This window comes from Lutra lutra, chromosome 18 (genome assembly GCF_902655055.1).
Source record: "Lutra lutra chromosome 18, mLutLut1.2, whole genome shotgun sequence".
Classification (NCBI taxonomy): Eukaryota; Metazoa; Chordata; class Mammalia; order Carnivora; family Mustelidae; genus Lutra; species Lutra lutra.
This window is the reverse complement of record NC_062295.1, coordinates 23,241,987-23,259,072: the sequence shown is the minus strand read 5'-3', so window position 1 is coordinate 23,259,072 and position 17,086 is coordinate 23,241,987. Positions and strand designations below refer to the sequence as shown.

At 54.0% G+C, this 17,086-nt stretch overlaps 2 protein-coding genes across 2 annotated transcripts; one reads left to right on the top strand and one right to left on the bottom strand.

Annotated features, from left to right (window-relative positions):
- Window positions 1-142: 142 nt before the first annotated feature.
- On the bottom strand, window positions 143-2,696 carry MYL11 (myosin light chain 11). Its single transcript, XM_047714466.1, has 7 exons — window positions 2,549-2,696; window positions 1,816-1,911; window positions 1,491-1,566; window positions 1,189-1,293; window positions 1,004-1,082; window positions 424-472; window positions 143-333 (listed from the first exon to the last, which is right to left on the bottom strand). Exons 1-7 carry the CDS (start codon window positions 2,549-2,551, stop codon window positions 229-231), a joined length of 513 nt encoding a protein of 170 aa, XP_047570422.1. The 5' UTR covers window positions 2,552-2,696; the 3' UTR covers window positions 143-228.
- Window positions 2,697-6,160: 3,464 nt separating this feature from the next.
- On the top strand, window positions 6,161-17,078 carry TBC1D10B (TBC1 domain family member 10B). Its single transcript, XM_047713339.1, has 9 exons — window positions 6,161-7,428; window positions 10,765-10,864; window positions 11,161-11,268; window positions 11,358-11,464; window positions 14,437-14,551; window positions 14,679-14,744; window positions 14,913-15,102; window positions 15,445-15,599; window positions 15,689-17,078. Exons 1-9 carry the CDS (start codon window positions 6,485-6,487, stop codon window positions 16,331-16,333), a joined length of 2,430 nt encoding a protein of 809 aa, XP_047569295.1. The 5' UTR covers window positions 6,161-6,484; the 3' UTR covers window positions 16,334-17,078.
- The last annotated feature ends 8 nt before the right edge of the window (window positions 17,079-17,086 follow it).

The following is a 17,086-nucleotide window of genomic DNA, read 5'->3' as shown; positions in this document are numbered from 1 at the left end:
CGGGTGGAACGGAACCGCCCCACCCAGACCTCTGGGCCACGAATCATTCATTTGTTGGGCGCTGGCTTCCTGCCGGGCGGTATTTCAGCCCCGCTGTCCCACCGGAGTCCCTCTCCCACAAACGCACTGAAGGCGCCACCGCTAAGAAACAGAGACCAGTTTAGTTTTATTAGAGTCGGGATGGGGGTGGCTGCAAGGCGTTGGCCAGCTGAGGCCTAAGAGGGTCCCCTACTCCTGGTCCTTGGCGTCACCATGCGTGATGACGTAGCAGATGTTCTTGTAGTCTACGTTGCCTCCCACGTCGGGGGGGAAGGCTGCCCACATGTTCCTGATCTGGGGAAAGATGCAGGGGCGTCTCCTACGGGTTCTGTATGCTGCCCTCCCCCTTCCCTCTGCTTCTCCCGGGCCCCCTCCCCTGCTCACCTCTTCCTGGGAGAAGCGATCACACTGCGTGGTAAGCAATTCCTCCAGGCTGGAGAGAGGTGACATATGGGGAGTTGAGATTGGGCTTCATGGTTCCTTTCCACTCCCTCCCACCTCATCTGGTTGCCATTCCTAGTATCAGCTTGAAAACCGAAGTCACTCTAGATCCCTCACTGGTCTTCCAAAGAGTCTGGACTCCCAGTTTTTGCTCTTCCCCTCCTATATGTGCTGTGAAAATGTAATCCTATTGCCCATTTCCACAGTCCTAATTTTTCCCTTAGCCCCTCCATCATACCTAACATTTGGTAAGAATTTAAGGAGGCTTGGGCACCTGGGTTAAGTCTGCTAAGCAGCTGCCTTCGGCCCAGGTCATGATCCTGGGATCCTGGGATCCTGGGATGGAGCCCAGCTCAGCAGGGAGCATGCTTCTCCCTTTCTCTCTATCCCCACTGCCCCCATGCTCTCTCTCTCTCAAACAAATAACATCTAAAACAAAACAAAACAAAACAAAAAACACCTTTAAAAAAAAAAAGAATTTAAGGAGGCTTTGTGTGCCAGAGAAGCTGGAGGCGTCACTTACAACTGCTTCTTGATGGTGCCCTTCCCCTCAGGGTCCAGGACCTTGAAGGCGCCAGTGATCACATCCTCAGGGTCGGCACCTGGAGGATCAGAAGGCACATGAAGCTCAAGAGTCGCTGAAGGGTCTGTCCCTGAAAGGTCTGGGGAGAGGCAGCTGGGGGCTCAGACCCCGGACACCTCATTCACCTTTGAGCTTCTCTCCAAACATGGTCAGGAAGACGGTGAAGTTGATGGGACCACTGGCTTCCTTCATCATGGCATCTAGCTCCTCATTCTTCACATTGAGGCGCCCTGGAGCAGGGTGGGGGAAGCTGGAGTGGGGTCCCATGGCCAAGGGTTGATCCTTCCCATAAATTCAGATCATCCCACCCATTTTTCGTCTGGGTGGACTGAGGCCCAGCGTGGAGCCGGCAGGGCTGAAACCCAAGGCTTCTGAATTCCTGATACTCAGAAGCCTTGAATCTTTACAGGTGGGATAAGGGGCTCACCCATGGCTGCGAAGGTGTCCCGCAGATCTTCCTTGTCGATAATGCCATCCCGGTTCTGGTCAATTACCGTGAAGGCCTGTGGAAGGCAGGGGCAAGGAGAGGCTAGGTCCCCCGTGGCCAGGCTTCAGCATCTTTACCCCAGGCAGATCAGATTCTGGTCCCCAGCCAGCTGTTCCCTTGCATGCCAAATGGGGAGGGGAGCAAGGAGTTCTAAGCCCTTCCCCTCCCCCCAAACAGGTGCACATTCCAGGGAGGCAGTATTGGGGGGAGGGGCGGCAGGGGGTGCCTTTGGTCAGTCTTCAGTCTCCCTTCTCCCCTTACTCACCTCCTTGAACTCCTGGATCTGAGTCTGGTCAAACATGGAGAAGACATTGGAGCTTCCGCCCTCTGCCACTGCCCTTCTCTTGGCCTTCTTGGGTGCCTGGGGTTGGGGTGGGGGTGAGGAATGGGCAAAGGGGTCCACGAGCTAATGCCTCCTCCTCTTTGGAGGCAATGGATTAGATTCATGGTTCTTTGAGTTGAGTCATTTTTTAAAAGCAACGCTTCTGGTTTTAGGCTTTCCCCTCCTTATGACCTCTTTGCTGAGGGGACATGCTTTGGTGCAACCCCACATTCCTATCCTCCATCCTTCCCAACAAGTGGGACTCAACAAGTCCCCTTCTCAGTGCCCTGGGCTTGCCTCCTCTGAGTCCCGGACTCGCTGTGTGACCCTGATCTACTCACTCACCCTGTCTGAATCTCTGCTCTGTCATTTATAAAATGGGAGTTGGAATCCTTGCCTGAATGATCCCAGAGGGTTTTAGGAAGGGGGAGTGCAGGAAGCTATGGAGCATGCATTGAGAGGGATAGGTCTCCTATGAGTGGAGAGTCTGGGCAGATGATCCTTGGCAGACTTAGGCAGATTTAGACCATGGTTCTGTATGCTCCTCATTAACAATGCCAAGAAAGAGAGGATTCATCTGTTTCCTCTTACTGGACTGGGAATCGGCTACTTTCTTTTAAAAAGTGAGGCTGCCTTGAGGTCAGAAGGATCTGGGTAGGGGCTGGGGGATTCTTACCATGTCTTCAGTCTCCTGGGGGCAAGGCTATGGCTCTGGCTGGAAAGGAGTAGAGTCAGCCTGTGCCTGTCCCTCTGGGGTTATATAGTCCTGCCCCAGGGAGCCCTCAACATACCAGGGTAACCTTAGCCTTGTGGGTGCCCACCCCAGTTACCAAAATAGCCCAGCTCAGGGCCTCTCCTTTCTTGGAGGGCCAGCAGCAGCTGGAGCCCAGGAAGGGAGGAGGGAGTGGGTCTTGGGATGCATGTCTCACTAGGACCTGGGCAGGAAAGGATGTTCTCTTTCCCAAAAGGGGGAACCAAAGTGAGGTACAGTACTGGGAGGAAGATCGACCAGGCCCCTGTGCCCCTGAGTGGGATGGGTCCTTATTTATTTATTTATTTATTTATTTATTTATTTATTTATTTAAAAAACACTCCTTGTTTTGAAATTAACATTTTTCTGTTTCCATGTATTTGTATTTTTTTTTTAAAGATTTTTATTTTTAGGTCAACTCTTCACCCAGTGTGGGGCTCAAACTTACAACCCAGAAATCAAGAATTGCATGCTCTAACCAACTGAGCCAGCCAGGCACCCTATCCAGATTGAAAGCCAGTAAAATTACTGAGGACTTACAGTATGCCAGGCACTGGGCTGTGCTTCATGGGTGCCCCTTGGCAAGCACAGCTCCCACTCCCATTGTGGGAATTCACAGTCAAGTGTATGTATGTGTGTGGGGTGCTGGTAGAATTGAAAGGGAGACAACTGTCTGGGGAAGCTGAAGAATCAAGAAGGTCTTCTATATCCCCTCTGGTGAAGGCAGGGAGGATGTTTCGAGAAAAGATGCCAAGTATGGAATGACCCGGGTGAAAGGCTAGACTGCCAGGAGCAGAAAGCCTGCACTGTGATCTTGGGCTTTGTGCTTCAGCTCCCAGGGCCCTGTTTTCCCCATCCCACAGAACTTGTGGCTAGGAACACTATTTGGAAACAATTTCATGAAATATAGTCATTACAATTAATACTTATGCTTTGCCTTGATGCACTTACAGCCTAGCTGTGGAGACAAGATAAAGGGAGAAAGTGACATAATAGCTGATTAGGAGCGCAGAAGTACAGGGCCCCTGTGTGGGAGTATGGCAATGACTTTATGAAGGCCAGGAGAAGTGAGTCAGGTGAAAGTGGAAGGGCAGGCATACTAAGCAGAGAGCACAGATGGATAAAGCCCTGGAGGAGTGAAAAATCAGGTTGCCAGAATGGTGTTGGGACTGGAGCAGAGGGTGTAAGCTGGAGACTGAGAGGGCTGAGGATTGAGACCTTGGGAACCTTGGAAAAGTTTGAAACAGGAGAACACAATCTAACATGCATCTATAATCATTTCTTTGGATCCTATTGTGAAATTTGGAACTCAGAGGAGGGGGAGGTCAAAGCACCAAGAGGGACACTAGTTGGTCACCTCCTCCCAGGTGGCTGGGATGGCCAGTGGCTCCTTTCTCCCTTCCGGGCAAGAACCACCTCGGCTGACTGTATGACTTTGAGGTACCCTCTTCCATGGAAATAGTGGCTGAGGAAGCCCCAGGAGGCCAAGGTTGGCAAGTACACCCATCTCCTCCTTCTCTTGCTCCCTCTAGGACCTGATGTCCTGAGGAAGGTGCCGCCTCCCTTTGCCCTCCTCCAGGCTCATGCCAATGTCTCTAAGACATTTTCTTTTCTGGGCACTGGGGCTCAGCCACCTGTTGTCTCTAAGAAAAGAGAAGGAGCCACCCTAAACTTAGCAGCTGCCCTTGGCCTCCTACACTGGCTCCTCCCTGCCTCAATCGACAGCTGTCTCACCTTATACGGTTACCATGGGGGTCTAGGCCCAGGGAGGAGCCCACTTAATCCTGGGTTCTGCGAGGGGAGATAAACTCCAAAGAGGGGAAGGGGAAAAGTGCTCAGGTAGCTTGGGTCAAATGGAAAGTGAGGAAATTGAGGAGAAGGAGATCAGGAGCTGTATATCTAACTCAGACACTGAATGGAAATACACAGGATCTGGGTCTGAGCTGGGAGTGAGTAGCCTAAGAGAACTCAGAAACCAAGGAAGACCTGGGACATTGGGAGCTAGGCCTGACTGAAATTTCAGGAGGTGGACCGTTTATGGAAATTGGGGACCTCTGACCCTGAGGCTCAAAGAGATGGGGGTCAGAGAGAAGAGGGACTCCTAAAGTCAGGACTCTGTGTTTGTGATGTATGGTAGGCTGGGGGCTCATGAGATTGGGGTCTGCTTTCTCAGCAGAAAATGAGATTATAGAGAGGTGTGGCAGTGATGGGAGAGGAGTTGATGGGTCCTAGATCCCCCAAAGAATAAGAACACAGATATAGGAGTTCATGGTTTGGGGTCTAGGATACCCACTACAATGCGGGGGGCATTGAGAGGATGAGGTCCAAGGAATGAGAGCCTGGATTCTGGGGAGGAGCTGAGATAGATGGGGGTGGGGGGGATTGCTGAGGAGAGGAACTTAGGGCTTGGGATTCCCATAGGAAATGGAGGATCCAGGGAGATGGGACGCTTAGAGGATTGGGGGGCTCTGGTTATAGTCGTCTGGGCTTTGAATGTTGAGGCTGGTTGCGGGCCTAGATGAAAATTAGAGACAAAGTGAAGGTACTTGATCAGGCCACTGGATCTCTGATGGGATCTCACACACCACCAGAGTGAGGCGGCTCTGGATGGAGAATGGGACCCCGGGGGCGCTTGGCTGGTTTAGTTGGTAGGGCTTGCGGCTCTCCATCTCAGGGTAAGTTCAAGCTCCAGCTTGCTTACTTGAGAGAGAAAGAGAATGGCAGCCCAAAAAGGACTCAAGCAAAGCAGCACGGCCCCCTTATTGGCTAAGGGCTGCTGTAATGTCCGTGGCCCCCGCCTGCTCTCGGCGCTGTCCCCAACTGTCACCTCCTCCTGCGCTTGTCTCCGGTTGTCACCGATATCCCTGGGCTGGCACCGCCTGCTGGCAGCTCCCCTACCCTTTGGATGCTGCCATTGGCTGAGACAGCCGTCTATCTTCCCTCTGTGTTGCTTAAGTGAGGGGATACGCTCATTGGCTGACGATGCAAATTAATAGCAAACCTGGCCCGCCCCCCCCCCCCCCCCCCCCAGCTGTCATTCCTTCTTGACCTTCTTGGGAGACCTAAAGAATTCCACAGCTCTTCCTATTGACTGCGGTTGCTGTCTGTCACCGCCCAAAGAGACACCGCTGTCTGTCAACTTGCCCTCCTCCTACTCCCCCTTTTCATTGGCTCCCTTTTTACTGTTTCCAGTGGCCAGGCTCACCTCTTCTCGCGCAGCACCGGCCTCCTTCCGCGGTCACTCACCCTCCAGCCATTTTTATTGGCCAGAAGGTTCAGCTTCCCGCTTTTCTATTAGTTATCTCTTTGGTTCCGCCTCCTCCTGCCTTCACTCGCCCTCTCATTGGTCATATAGCCCTCCCCTTCTTCATTTCCTCTTTCCAAATTACCCAGCCCCTTCCCACCGCCAGCCCCACCCACCCTTCCAACCATTGGCAGAAACCCAGTTCCCTTTTTCCTATTATTCGTCCAAACACTCTGACGAGGCGGGAGAAAAAAAGGAGCGCGATGGGACTGCCCGCGCGCAGGCGTGAAACGCTGAAACGCTGGCCGCTTAGCCGGCACTGGGGCATGTGCGCAGGCGCGAGGTCGGCCGCTCGCCTGAAGCAGAAGGGAGGGGGCGGCAGCGAGAGAGCGCTAGGGGTGAGAGGGCGCGAGCGGGACCCCCGCGCCTGGCGCCCCGGGACCCCTGCCACGCCTCCGCGCGCCAGGCGGTGGCCCGCGCGCCGCCCCCGTCCCCGACGCGCGCCAGGCCGCGCCCTTATCCTTCTCCCCTTCCTTGGCGGGCGGCGCGGAGCGGCCTGAGGGGCGGCGCCTTCTGCGGCCGCCCCGGCGAGGGGATGTGAGGGTAGGCCCGCGGCCATGGAGACGGGCCCGGCGCCCCTGGTGGCCCCGCCGCGCCGTCATGGCGCCCCCTCGGCCCCCTCGCCACCGCCCCGCGGCTCCCGGGCCGGACCCATCGTGGTGGTGGCCCCGGGCCCGCAAGTGACCACGGCCACTTCGGCCCCGGTCACCCTGGTGCCCCCCGGGGAGGCACGGCCCGCCTGGGCACCGGAGACCCCTCAGACGTCGGCCCCGGCTCCGGCCCCGGCCTCGACCGTCACGAGCAGCACAGTAGTGGTGCTGACGCTGGAGGCCTCACCCGAAGCCGCGAGGGCGCAGTTCTCCCCTGGCTCAGAACCCCCGGTCCCCACGACGGTGGCAGGAACCGAGATGTCCATGGCTTTGGGCCCGGGGGCTGACTCTCCGAAGACGGAAGAGGCTAGACCCTCCCCCGTCCCTGGACCAGGTACCCCTACCGGGACCCCCACCAGGACCCCTTCCAGAACGGCTCCTGGGGCTCTGATCGCCAAACCCCCGCTTGCCCCCAAGCCGGGAACCACAGTTGCCTCAGGAGTGACTGCGCGGGTTGCAGCAGTGACAGCAGGACAGGTGACAAGTGGACATGGAGCTGCAGCAGCAACATCAGCATCAACTGCACAGGACCCCTCAGGGCCTGGCCCGGGCCCTTCAGGGACGTGTGAGCCTCTGGTAGCTGTCGTGACGGTCACCCCCGCTCCGGAGCCTGCTGAAAACTCTCAGGACCTAGGCTCCACGTCCAGCCTGGGACCGGGCATCTCTGGGCCTCGAGGGCAGGCCCCGGACACTCTGAGCTACTTGGACTCTGTAAGCCTCATGTCTGGGACCTTGGAGTCCTTGGCAGATGATGTGAGCTCCATGGGCTCAGATTCGGAGATAAACGGGCTGGCCCTGCGCAAGACGGACAAATATGGCTTCCTTGGGGGCAGCCAGTATTCGGGCAGTCTGTGAGTACCCAGTGGGCATCCAGTGGGACTGCTTCAGGGAAGCAGAGGTTGGGGAGGAGGATATGATACACCTTGCCCAGACTCTGTCAGCCCAGCCTCCTCTGAGGCTCCAGGGGAGTGGCTCCAGCAGAGGAGTGAGATACTCTGTGTTCCCTCTCAAGCCTAGAGCATCCTGAGGTTTTGATGGCACTTGCATGTTAGAGTTTCAGACCAGGTGTCAGGAGTTCTGGGTTGGAGCTGTGCTTTTAGTGTGTCCTGTGCTCTTGAGCTGTTGTCTTCCCTATTTCCGTGCCTCGGTTTCCTTCTCTATAAAGTGAAAGGTTGAATGATACAATATCTAAGGTCGTCCCAGGTCCTTGATGCAAAATTCCAGCTATGGGCCAGATATTCTGGAAAGCTGGCTGGGCAGGGGTTGTGGTAGAGATCTTTGGTCCCTGAGGGGAAAGGAGGGATGCAGGCATCTCCCCTCCCCCATAGCCCTAGGTCTGATGGGGCAGTACGATGGGGAAGTCGTGGATGGAGGGGAGACCCTGAAGGCAAGGCTCTTCTGCAGAACAGAGAAGGGCAGTCTTATGTTCTTACTTCAGGAAAGGGGTTGGGGGAGGCCTCTTCCCCATTTCCTCATCTCTCTAGCCCGGCTTACTCTTTCCTAGTTCCCTCCAGGGGCCTGAGTCACTCCTGATGTAGGAGTGCGATTGCCTCTGACTTCTTCCTTCCATCTCTCTGGATCCTTCGCATTGTTCTCTACCCCTTTCACCTGCTGGTCAGTTCAGCCTCCAGCATCACCTGAGCACCCAGGTGCCAGACCTATGCTGGGTACTAGGGATAAAATAGTTGTTTCAAGGCGCTCATCATCTAGAGGGAGAAACAAATACTTAAAAAGAGTTGGTTTCGATATGTGTTAGGTTTAGCCTAGAGATCATCACAGGATTTTCTGAGCATCTAGGGAAGGGACCCACTCAGAAGTCTGCTGAGGCTGGTCCGAATGCTGAAGAATGAATAGGATTTAGTTGTGTATGTGCGTGTTGGGGTGGGGGGGGGCACCTGCCTGGGGTTGGGGGAAGCACTTGGGAGGATAATCTAAGCATGTTTTATAATCCCAAAAATAGAAAATCTTTGAGCATGAACATTCATGGTCTTAGGAAGGCACCGAAGTTTGACCTTGGTGTTTTCCCGTGCACAGAGGAGGCATTGTTGTACCCAATTTATAGGTGAAGAAACAGGATGGAAGTAGTTGAGTGAATGACCCCACTCACATCTGGATCTGTGTGATGGGCTTCTTGTCAGTACTATGCTGCCCTAGGGAACTTGGATTGAATTGGATTTTAGTGAGCCCCCCTTGTGTGCTAGGCACCGTGCTGGTTGCTATTTCTATGCTTTGTAATTTTGTCCCTCTAAAATCTATCATCAGGGCACCTGGGTGGCTCAGTCGGTTAAGTGTCTGCCTTCAGCTCGGGTCATGATCCCAGGGTCCTGGGATTGAGTCCCACATCAGGCTCCCTGCTCAGCCAGGAGCCTGCTTCTCCCTCTGCCTGCTGCTCCCCCTGCTTGTGCTCTCTCTCATGCTCTCTCTGTGCCAAATAAAAATCTTTAAAAAAAATAAAATCTATCATCTGTGCTGGAGGAATATACTTCTGAGGCAAGACTGACTGAGGCACATGTTACCCTAAAAGCTTGTAGTGGCTCCCCACTGGACACAGGATAAAGTCCCAAGTGCTTTATTTTGCAGATAGGCTCCTTAGTATCTGGCTTTGCCAGCCTTTCTGGTCTTCTGTCTCACCACTCTTTACCACGTACTTAGTCCTGTGGTCCTGTTGAACAGATGGATTGTAGTCTTTCCCCCTTCCTACTCAGGCTTTCCCACCTGCCAGGAATGCCTTTCTCCCCCCTTCTTGCCTTAGTATGTTCTGTTTCGTCCTTCATGGCTTATAACTCCATGTCTCCTCCTCCAGGAAGCCTTTTCTGATATCCATTGCTCCTACTCCAGTCGGTGTCTCTTCTGTGCAATTTTTATCATTGCCTTTCCCATACCACATTGTAATTATCTCCCTTGCAAGCTTGTGACCTTCTTGAGGGCAGGAAAGATATTATCTTATTCTTCTGATCCTTAGCAGAGTTTGGAACTGACTTTTGATGGAAATTAATGAGAGGTGTTTAAGGGGCTCCTAAGACAAAAGAAACTAATATTTAATGAGCCCTTCCATTTACCAGTCCTTTATATAGTTTCTCAATAATCCTCTCATAACTTTGTGATGTAGGTGGTGACACCCCTTTTTTATAGAAGAGGAAGAGACTCAGGTTATCACTTGCCAAGATTCCCCAACTTCTAATGGATGGAACTGGGATTTGAGCTCAGGTCTGTCTGGAAACTCAAGCTCTTTCTTCCATTCCACTCACCTCCTGGTGCTGGCTCCTACAAGTAACTGTTTCAAGACTCATGGGGCATCTTGAGTGTGAGGCTGTGACAGAACAGTGGGCAAACTGTGGAGGGAAAACTTCATGTACTTGGGAATCGAGGGTGATTTCAGGAAGGAGGAGGTAGAGGGGATTGTAGAAGGCCAAGGAGATCTCAAGAGTCTGATAGGAGGAAACTCAGATAGTTGCTTCTAAGGAGCAGAGAAATATATTTGTTCTGTATTTTATTTTGTGGATAATTATTGTTGTTACTGAACACTTGCTATTTGCTACCTCCTATGACCTCTCCATGTTACAAATGCCAAAATTGAGGCTCAGAATTCAGTGACTTGCCCAAGGTCACACAATGAATGAGTGGTAAAGCTAGAACTTGGACCCAGGTCTCATGGTTTTTAAATATTCTGTACCCTACCCCCCAAACTTGTATGTGCCGTAAGCAGGATTTGAACACACCCAGCATGTATAGAGATCCACCATGAGAGCTCAACCTTTGTATAGAGATTCCTTCCAAAGAGAAGTCTTTTCAGTGTGGTGAGCAAGGCTTTTGGATGGCTAAGTGGCCAGATGTCCTGATGGCTTGGTAGCTCACAAAATGCTTTTGCATCCAGTCTTTTTTTTTTTTTTTTTTTAAAGATTTTATTTATTTATTTGACAGAGAGAAATCACAAGTAGGCAGAGAGGCAGGCAGAGAGAGAGGAGGAAGCAGGCTCCCTGCTGAGCAGAAAGCCCCATGTGGGGCTCGAACCCAGGACCTGGGATCATGACCTGAGCCGAAGGCAGCGGCTTAACCCACTGAGCCACCCAGGCGCCCCCATCCAGTCTCTTATTTGAAACTGGGGAGGTGGCCTGCTTCGGTTCTGCCAGCAGTCCATGTTTTACACTACTGCTTCTGACCTCTTCCATGCTCCCTTCATCCTGCAGAGAGAGCTCCATTCCTGTAGATGTGGCTCGGCAGCGGGAGCTCAAATGGCTGGAGATGTTCAGTAACTGGGATAAGTGGCTGTCACGGCGTTTCCAGAAGGTTTGGAAGGCTGAGTGATGGGCAGACCAATGGGGCAGGTTGGGGAGGGGGCAGGGAGGGCTCATGTGCTCCGGGGAAGCCATGTTAGTTCTTGCTCTCTAGACCACATTGGGGGCAGGTGGTACTTGGGCCTGAGGGGAGGAGCAGCTTTGATGATAGAAGGCCAGGCCAGGTCCAGTGGAGTCCAGCCAATGGGATGTGTGAGGGGTGTGCCAGGAAGCCTGAGTACTGCTGGGGAAAGCCTGGAGGCTCTGCCAGCCCCTGGAGCTGCTGCCCTGCCCGCCGTTCTGTCTTAGGTGAAGCTGCGCTGCCGGAAGGGGATCCCCTCTTCCCTCAGAGCCAAGGCCTGGCAGTACCTGTCCAATAGCAAGGAACTCCTGGAGCAGAACCCTGGCAAGTTTGAGGTGTGTCCAGGGTATGGGGATGTGACATGGTGTGAAGGGTATCATCAGTCCCCCCAGATCCTGAGATCATCCCTGCTGTCCCACTGCAGGAGCTGGAACGGGCGCCTGGGGACCCTAAGTGGCTGGATGTGATTGAGAAGGACCTGCACCGCCAGTTCCCTTTCCATGAGATGTTTGCTGCTCGAGGGGGGCATGGGTAATATGGCCTGACCACGTGGGTCAGTCAGCAAACATTGGTAGAGGGCTCCAGGTGGATACAGGGCTGGGTTGAAAGCGGTTCTTGCTCTCCAGGGCTCGCAGGAGAGTGGTGCTTAATGGGCTGAGTGTCAAGCCATATTGAAGGAAATGTCTTGGGAGGAAGATTCTGACTTGGAATCTTGGGGGACTGCTGGAGGGGGGACAGGAAGGCACAACAACATACCGAAGAGGTCGCATTTGAACTGGGTTTTGAAGGATAGATGGGAGCAGAGCAGGGGGCAGTTTTTTCTTGGCTGGGGGTTTATGTAAGCTCTGTCTGGGATGTGCAGTTGGGTAGAGCTGAGGCTAGAGAAGCAGTTTAGGGCCAGGTCACCAAAGGCCCTAAAAAACTTGCCAGGCACTTGTACTTTTGTTGTATATACTAGGCTTCCCCGAGATGTGTATATATCAGTCATTAGTAATATGCACGATGGTATTAAGTGCTTCTCAGGTGGACTTTCTTCTTTAGTTGGTTCATCTTTTCAGCAGATACTTAACTCCTGCTATCTGCCAGACCTGGTCTAGCCACAGATGACAGCAGTTAACAAGAGACAAAAACGCCTGCCCTTATGCGGCTTATTACATTTTAGTGGGGATAGACAATACATAAGGAAGCCAAAGAAAAAGTATGTTGCATGTGAAATGGTGGAAAGTATGAAAGAGGAGTTTAAAACAAGAAAGGGGAATAGAGAATGAGAATGGAGATGGAGTTACAAGTGATCAGATCTGTGTTTTAAAAGGATCATTCTGACTGCTGTGCTGAGAATAGACTATAAGGAGACAAGGACAGAAGCAGAGAGACCTGGTAGGAGGCCATTTCTGTAATCCAGGAGTGAGATCATGATAGACCAGAATGGTAGCCATGGAACTGTGAGGAGAAGTAGTTGGGTTCTGGGTAGATTCTGAAGGTAGAGCCAGAAGGATTTGCCAGTGGATTGGATGTGGAGTAAGAGGGAGCAAGCGAGAGAGTACAATTAAGGCTGACTCTGAAGGTTTGGGGCCTGAGAAACAAGAAAAATGGAATTGTTATATATTGATGTGGATGGGAAAAATGGGAAAAGAAGTTTGAGGGGTACGTCAGGAGCTCAGTTATGGAATATGAGGCTTGAAATGCTGATTGGATGTCCAGATGGAGATGCCAAGTAAGTTGGATGGATGTCTGCTATACCCAAGCCTGCGACTTGGGGAGAAGTTTAAAGTGAAGGTAAGCTGGAGATTGAGAGTTGTCAGCTTCTAGATGGGACTAAATCTCACCCATAGGACTGGATGAGATCATCAGAGCAGCAAGTGTAGATATAAAAGGAAGCTCAAAGACTGAGCCCTGCAGCTCCAGCATTTTCTGGAATGGGAAGATGAGAACGAACCAACAAGGGAGACTAGAAACAGAAACTGGAGAGGTAGAAGGAAAACCAGGGCAGTGTGATTTCAGAAGCAAATTGAAGAGGGGTTTCAGGTCCAGCTGTTTGAAATCCTGCTGATGAGTCAAGTAAAATCAAGTCTGCAGATTGACCTCGGGACTCAGCACAGTGGAGGTCATTGGTGACCTTGATAAGAGCCGTTTTGTGCGGGGCAGTAGGTTAAAGCATGACTGGAGAATGGGAGGAGAGAGCTTGATGACAGCGAGTCTGTACCCCGAAGTTTTGCTGAGTAGGTAAGGAGTGAAATGATGTGGTGTTTGGAGGGGGCAGAGGGGGGCCAAGAGACATTTTTTTTAAGCAAGAGGAAGTAACAGATGTTGGTATGCCAATGGGAATGATCTAATAGGGAGAGAAAATCTGATGGTGCAGGAGAGGTGGGAGCTTGCTGGGGTGATGGCTCGTGTAGGTGAGAGCGGATGGGGTGCAGTGCCGAAGAGGAAAGGCTGTGTTTGGCCAGGATTACAGACATTTCACCCAGAGCCACAGGGGAGAAAACAGGGACACATGCAGGTAGGTAGGTGAGTGAAGCATGGGAGCTTGTGGCATTTCCTGTTTATTTGGATAGGTATTAGATAAAATAACTAGTGCGTCCAACCTGTCATTTCACGGATGCCATTGCAAAGCGGAGAAAAAATACTAAGTGAAAAATAGCAGGGAGGTATGCAAACGAAGCACATATGAAGATCACACTTCAGTGACTAAATGTTGGGATAGAAGAGGTCATTTTTATGTTTTTCTGGGTAAGAAATAAGGGTTTGTGCTACGGAATGGCTGCGGAGGCTGAAGGAACAGGCACGAATGCAATTCAAGAGGTAGTGCTGAGATTTGGTGATTAGCCACTGGAACTGATGAAGGCCTCTCTTTTCCAATGTGGGGCTGACAGAATGGGATTCCCAGATGCAGTGATGGCGCATCTTCAAGAAAGAGGAGCGGGGTCTAGGGCAGAGACTTTATCCTTTTGGTTGCAGAGACAAGAGAAAGGTCTGAGGCACAGCTGGCTTCCCAGGCCTTCACCAAGAACCAGGGCCCACTGGACACATTGGTGGGGACCTGATTCAGTCCAGTGAGGCAGATGAGGCGGGCCTTGCCCTGGGAAAGCCCCTGCCCTGGGGTGCTAAAAGCATTCAGACAGTGTGACAGGAGGGCTGATGCTGCAGGCAGTGGAAGCTCCCTGAAGAAGGTGACCTTGAAGGTCTACGGGATGGTGGCAGATGAAGAAGGGAGAGAGACCACAGCCTGTGCGGGGGAAACGGGTAGGGAGCATGTGGGGTGTGAAGGCAGGGTGGGAGGCTGGAGCCTGGAATGCTTTGGTTATGGTCGGAGTCTGGCTTCATCTCGATGGGCAGCACTAGGAATGTCAGTGGAGACATGTGGTGGCAAAGCTCTGAGGTTAATCTGGAAGTGGGTCTAGGCAGGGTCTGGAATGGGGCTGGCTAGGGGGAGCAGGCTTAGTTTGGGGCAGAGAGCCCCCAACTCCTGTGATTGCCCTCATCGTCTTCCCCAATACCCACAGGCAGCAGGACCTGTACCGAATCCTGAAGGCCTACACGATCTACCGGCCCGATGAGGGCTACTGCCAGGCCCAGGCCCCTGTGGCCGCCGTGCTGCTCATGCATATGCCCGCGGAGGTCAGCATACCCTGGTCCTGGGAGGGGAGGGCCCGGGAGGACCTGGGCCTGAGGCAGCGATCGGGGAGCACTCTACTCGCTGTTTCTCAGGCCCCATCTCTTCCCCGCTTGCTCTTGCCCTCCTCAGCAAGCTTTCTGGTGCCTGGTGCAGATCTGTGACAAGTACCTCCCTGGCTACTACAGCGCAGGGCTGGTGAGTGTGCGAAGGCTGGGGCGCCCCAGGCTGTGGGGAGGTCCTTGTCCTGCCCATTTGTCCCTCCGCTCTGCGCCTCTCCCACTGAAGTGAGGATCCCCTCCCAGGGACAGGGCTACCCTGAGGGGGTCCCCATAACCCCCCTCTCATGGCTTCTCCTGCCGGCAGGAGGCCATTCAGCTGGACGGAGAGATCTTTTTTGCGCTGTTACGCCGGGCCTCCCCACTGGCACACCGGCACCTGTGGCGGCAGCGCATCGACCCTGTGCTCTACATGACTGAGTGGTTCATGTGCATCTTCGCCCGCACCCTGCCCTGGGCGTCCGTGCTGCGCGTTTGGGACATGTTCTTCTGTGAAGGTACTTCTGCACCCGTTCAGCCCACGGCGGGGCCTGGGGTTTCCACAGTGGCTGCCAGAGAAGGGCGTGCTGCCGGGAGGTACGCGGGGGCCTTGGCTTCCCTGTATGTGGTGTGAGGGCCGGAGAAACTGGGGCGCGGTCTTGGCTCTGCCATCAGCCCGGAGCCTACTCCCTCCCGGGAACCTGAAACCCAAGGCAGCCCCTTTCCCTCCATGGGGCCTCCATTTCCTCATCTGTGAGGACGGCAGTAAGCTGGGCATAGGGCCTGCAGGTCCCTTCTGAATGGGACGGGCTGCGGTTCCAGCCCTGATCCCTTGTACTCTCTCTTTTCCGCCCTCCCAGGCGTCAAGATCATCTTCCGGGTGGCCCTGGTGCTGCTGAGGCACACACTGGGCTCAGTGGAGAAGCTGCGCTCCTGTCAGGGCATGTACGAGACCATGGAGCAGCTGCGCAACCTGCCCCAGCAGTGCATGCAGGAGGACTTCCTGGTGCACGAGGTAGGCCACGGCGGCTCAGGGCTTCTGCCTGTCCCCGCCCTCCCCTTCCCCTTCCCCTTCATCCCGCTACCCAGTCCTTCTCGGTCTAGGTGACCACCCTCCCAGTGACGGAAGCACTGATTGAGCGAGAGAACACGGCCCAGCTCAAGAAGTGGCGGGAAACCCGGGGGGAGCTGCAGTATCGGCCCTCTCGGCGACTACATGGCTCCCGGGCCATCCATGAGGAGCGGCGGCGACAGCAGCCACCCCTGGGCCCCTCTTCCAGCCTTCGTAGCCTCCCTGGCCTCAAGAGTCGAGGTTCCCGGGCAGCTGGGGGGGCCCCCTCTCCACCCCCTCCTGCCCGCCGGGCCAGTGCTGGGCCTGCCCCAGGGCCTGTGGTCACCGCTGAGGGACTGCATCCATCCCTTCCTTCGCCTACCGGCAACAGCACCCCACTGGGTCCCAGCAAGGAGACTCGAAAGCAGGAGAAGGAGCGGCAGAAACAGGAAAAGGAACGTGAAAGGGAGCGGCAGAAACAGGAGAAGGAACGGGAGAGGCAGGAGAAGGAGCGCCAGAAGTGGGAAAAAGAGCAGGAGAAGGAGCAACAGAAGCAGGAGAAGGAACGACAGAAGCAGGAAAAGAAGGCCCAAGGCAGGAAGCTCTCGCTGCGTCGAAAGGCAGATGGGCCCCCGGCCCCCCAGGATGGTGGGGACAGGTCCTCAGCATCTGAGGCCCGGCAGGATGCTTACTTCTGACCTCGTCTTGGGGCTGGACTGCATGGCCTCCCTTTTCCTTAGTCAAGAGCAGGCCCGGCCTGGGGCAGCCATGAACGAGTCTGGAGCCCCTCACCTCCAGTTGGGCCCAGCTGGGGTCTCTGTCACTCCTGCCCCAATTCCCTCTGGGGTCCGTCCCAGGTGCAGTCCTGGTTGGCCATTTGTCACCTCGGAGGTGACTTGGCAATGGGAATCAGCAGTTTTCAGATTCTTATACCAGTTGCTCCCCTTATCCATGAGTGGAGCTGGGTTCCTTTTTCCCTTCTTCAGCTCTGCCGGTCTCCCCCTCTTCCTGCCTGGGGGCCAAGGCTCTCCTCGCTCTACTTCTGGACATCTCTGTTGTAATTATGTACAGAGGACCTGGTGGGTCCAGGGTGGGTGTGTTCGCTCTATCTTCTGTCCTTTAGTTCTCCTTCCTCAGTGTTCTTGCACTCATTTATTTAAAGGGACATGCGCTGGAACAGGAAATGTCCCCCCTCTCCCCGCCTGCCATCCTCCGTGCTCTCTTCCTCTTCGCCCACCTTCCTGTGTATTCTCAGGCTTCTCCTGCTTTGTCTCCACCAGGATCCCCGCCTTTCGCCTTGTTTCCCCTCCAGCCCCTCTCTGGGGAAGGGGTCTTCCCTTGAGCTCCAGGGGGTGGAACCCAATGTTTACATTCTCTTCTGTCTCTACTCCCACCCTGTGCGGCGCTTTGAGGAATCAGAAAAGAACCTGCTGTTGTACCTGGGCTTGTCT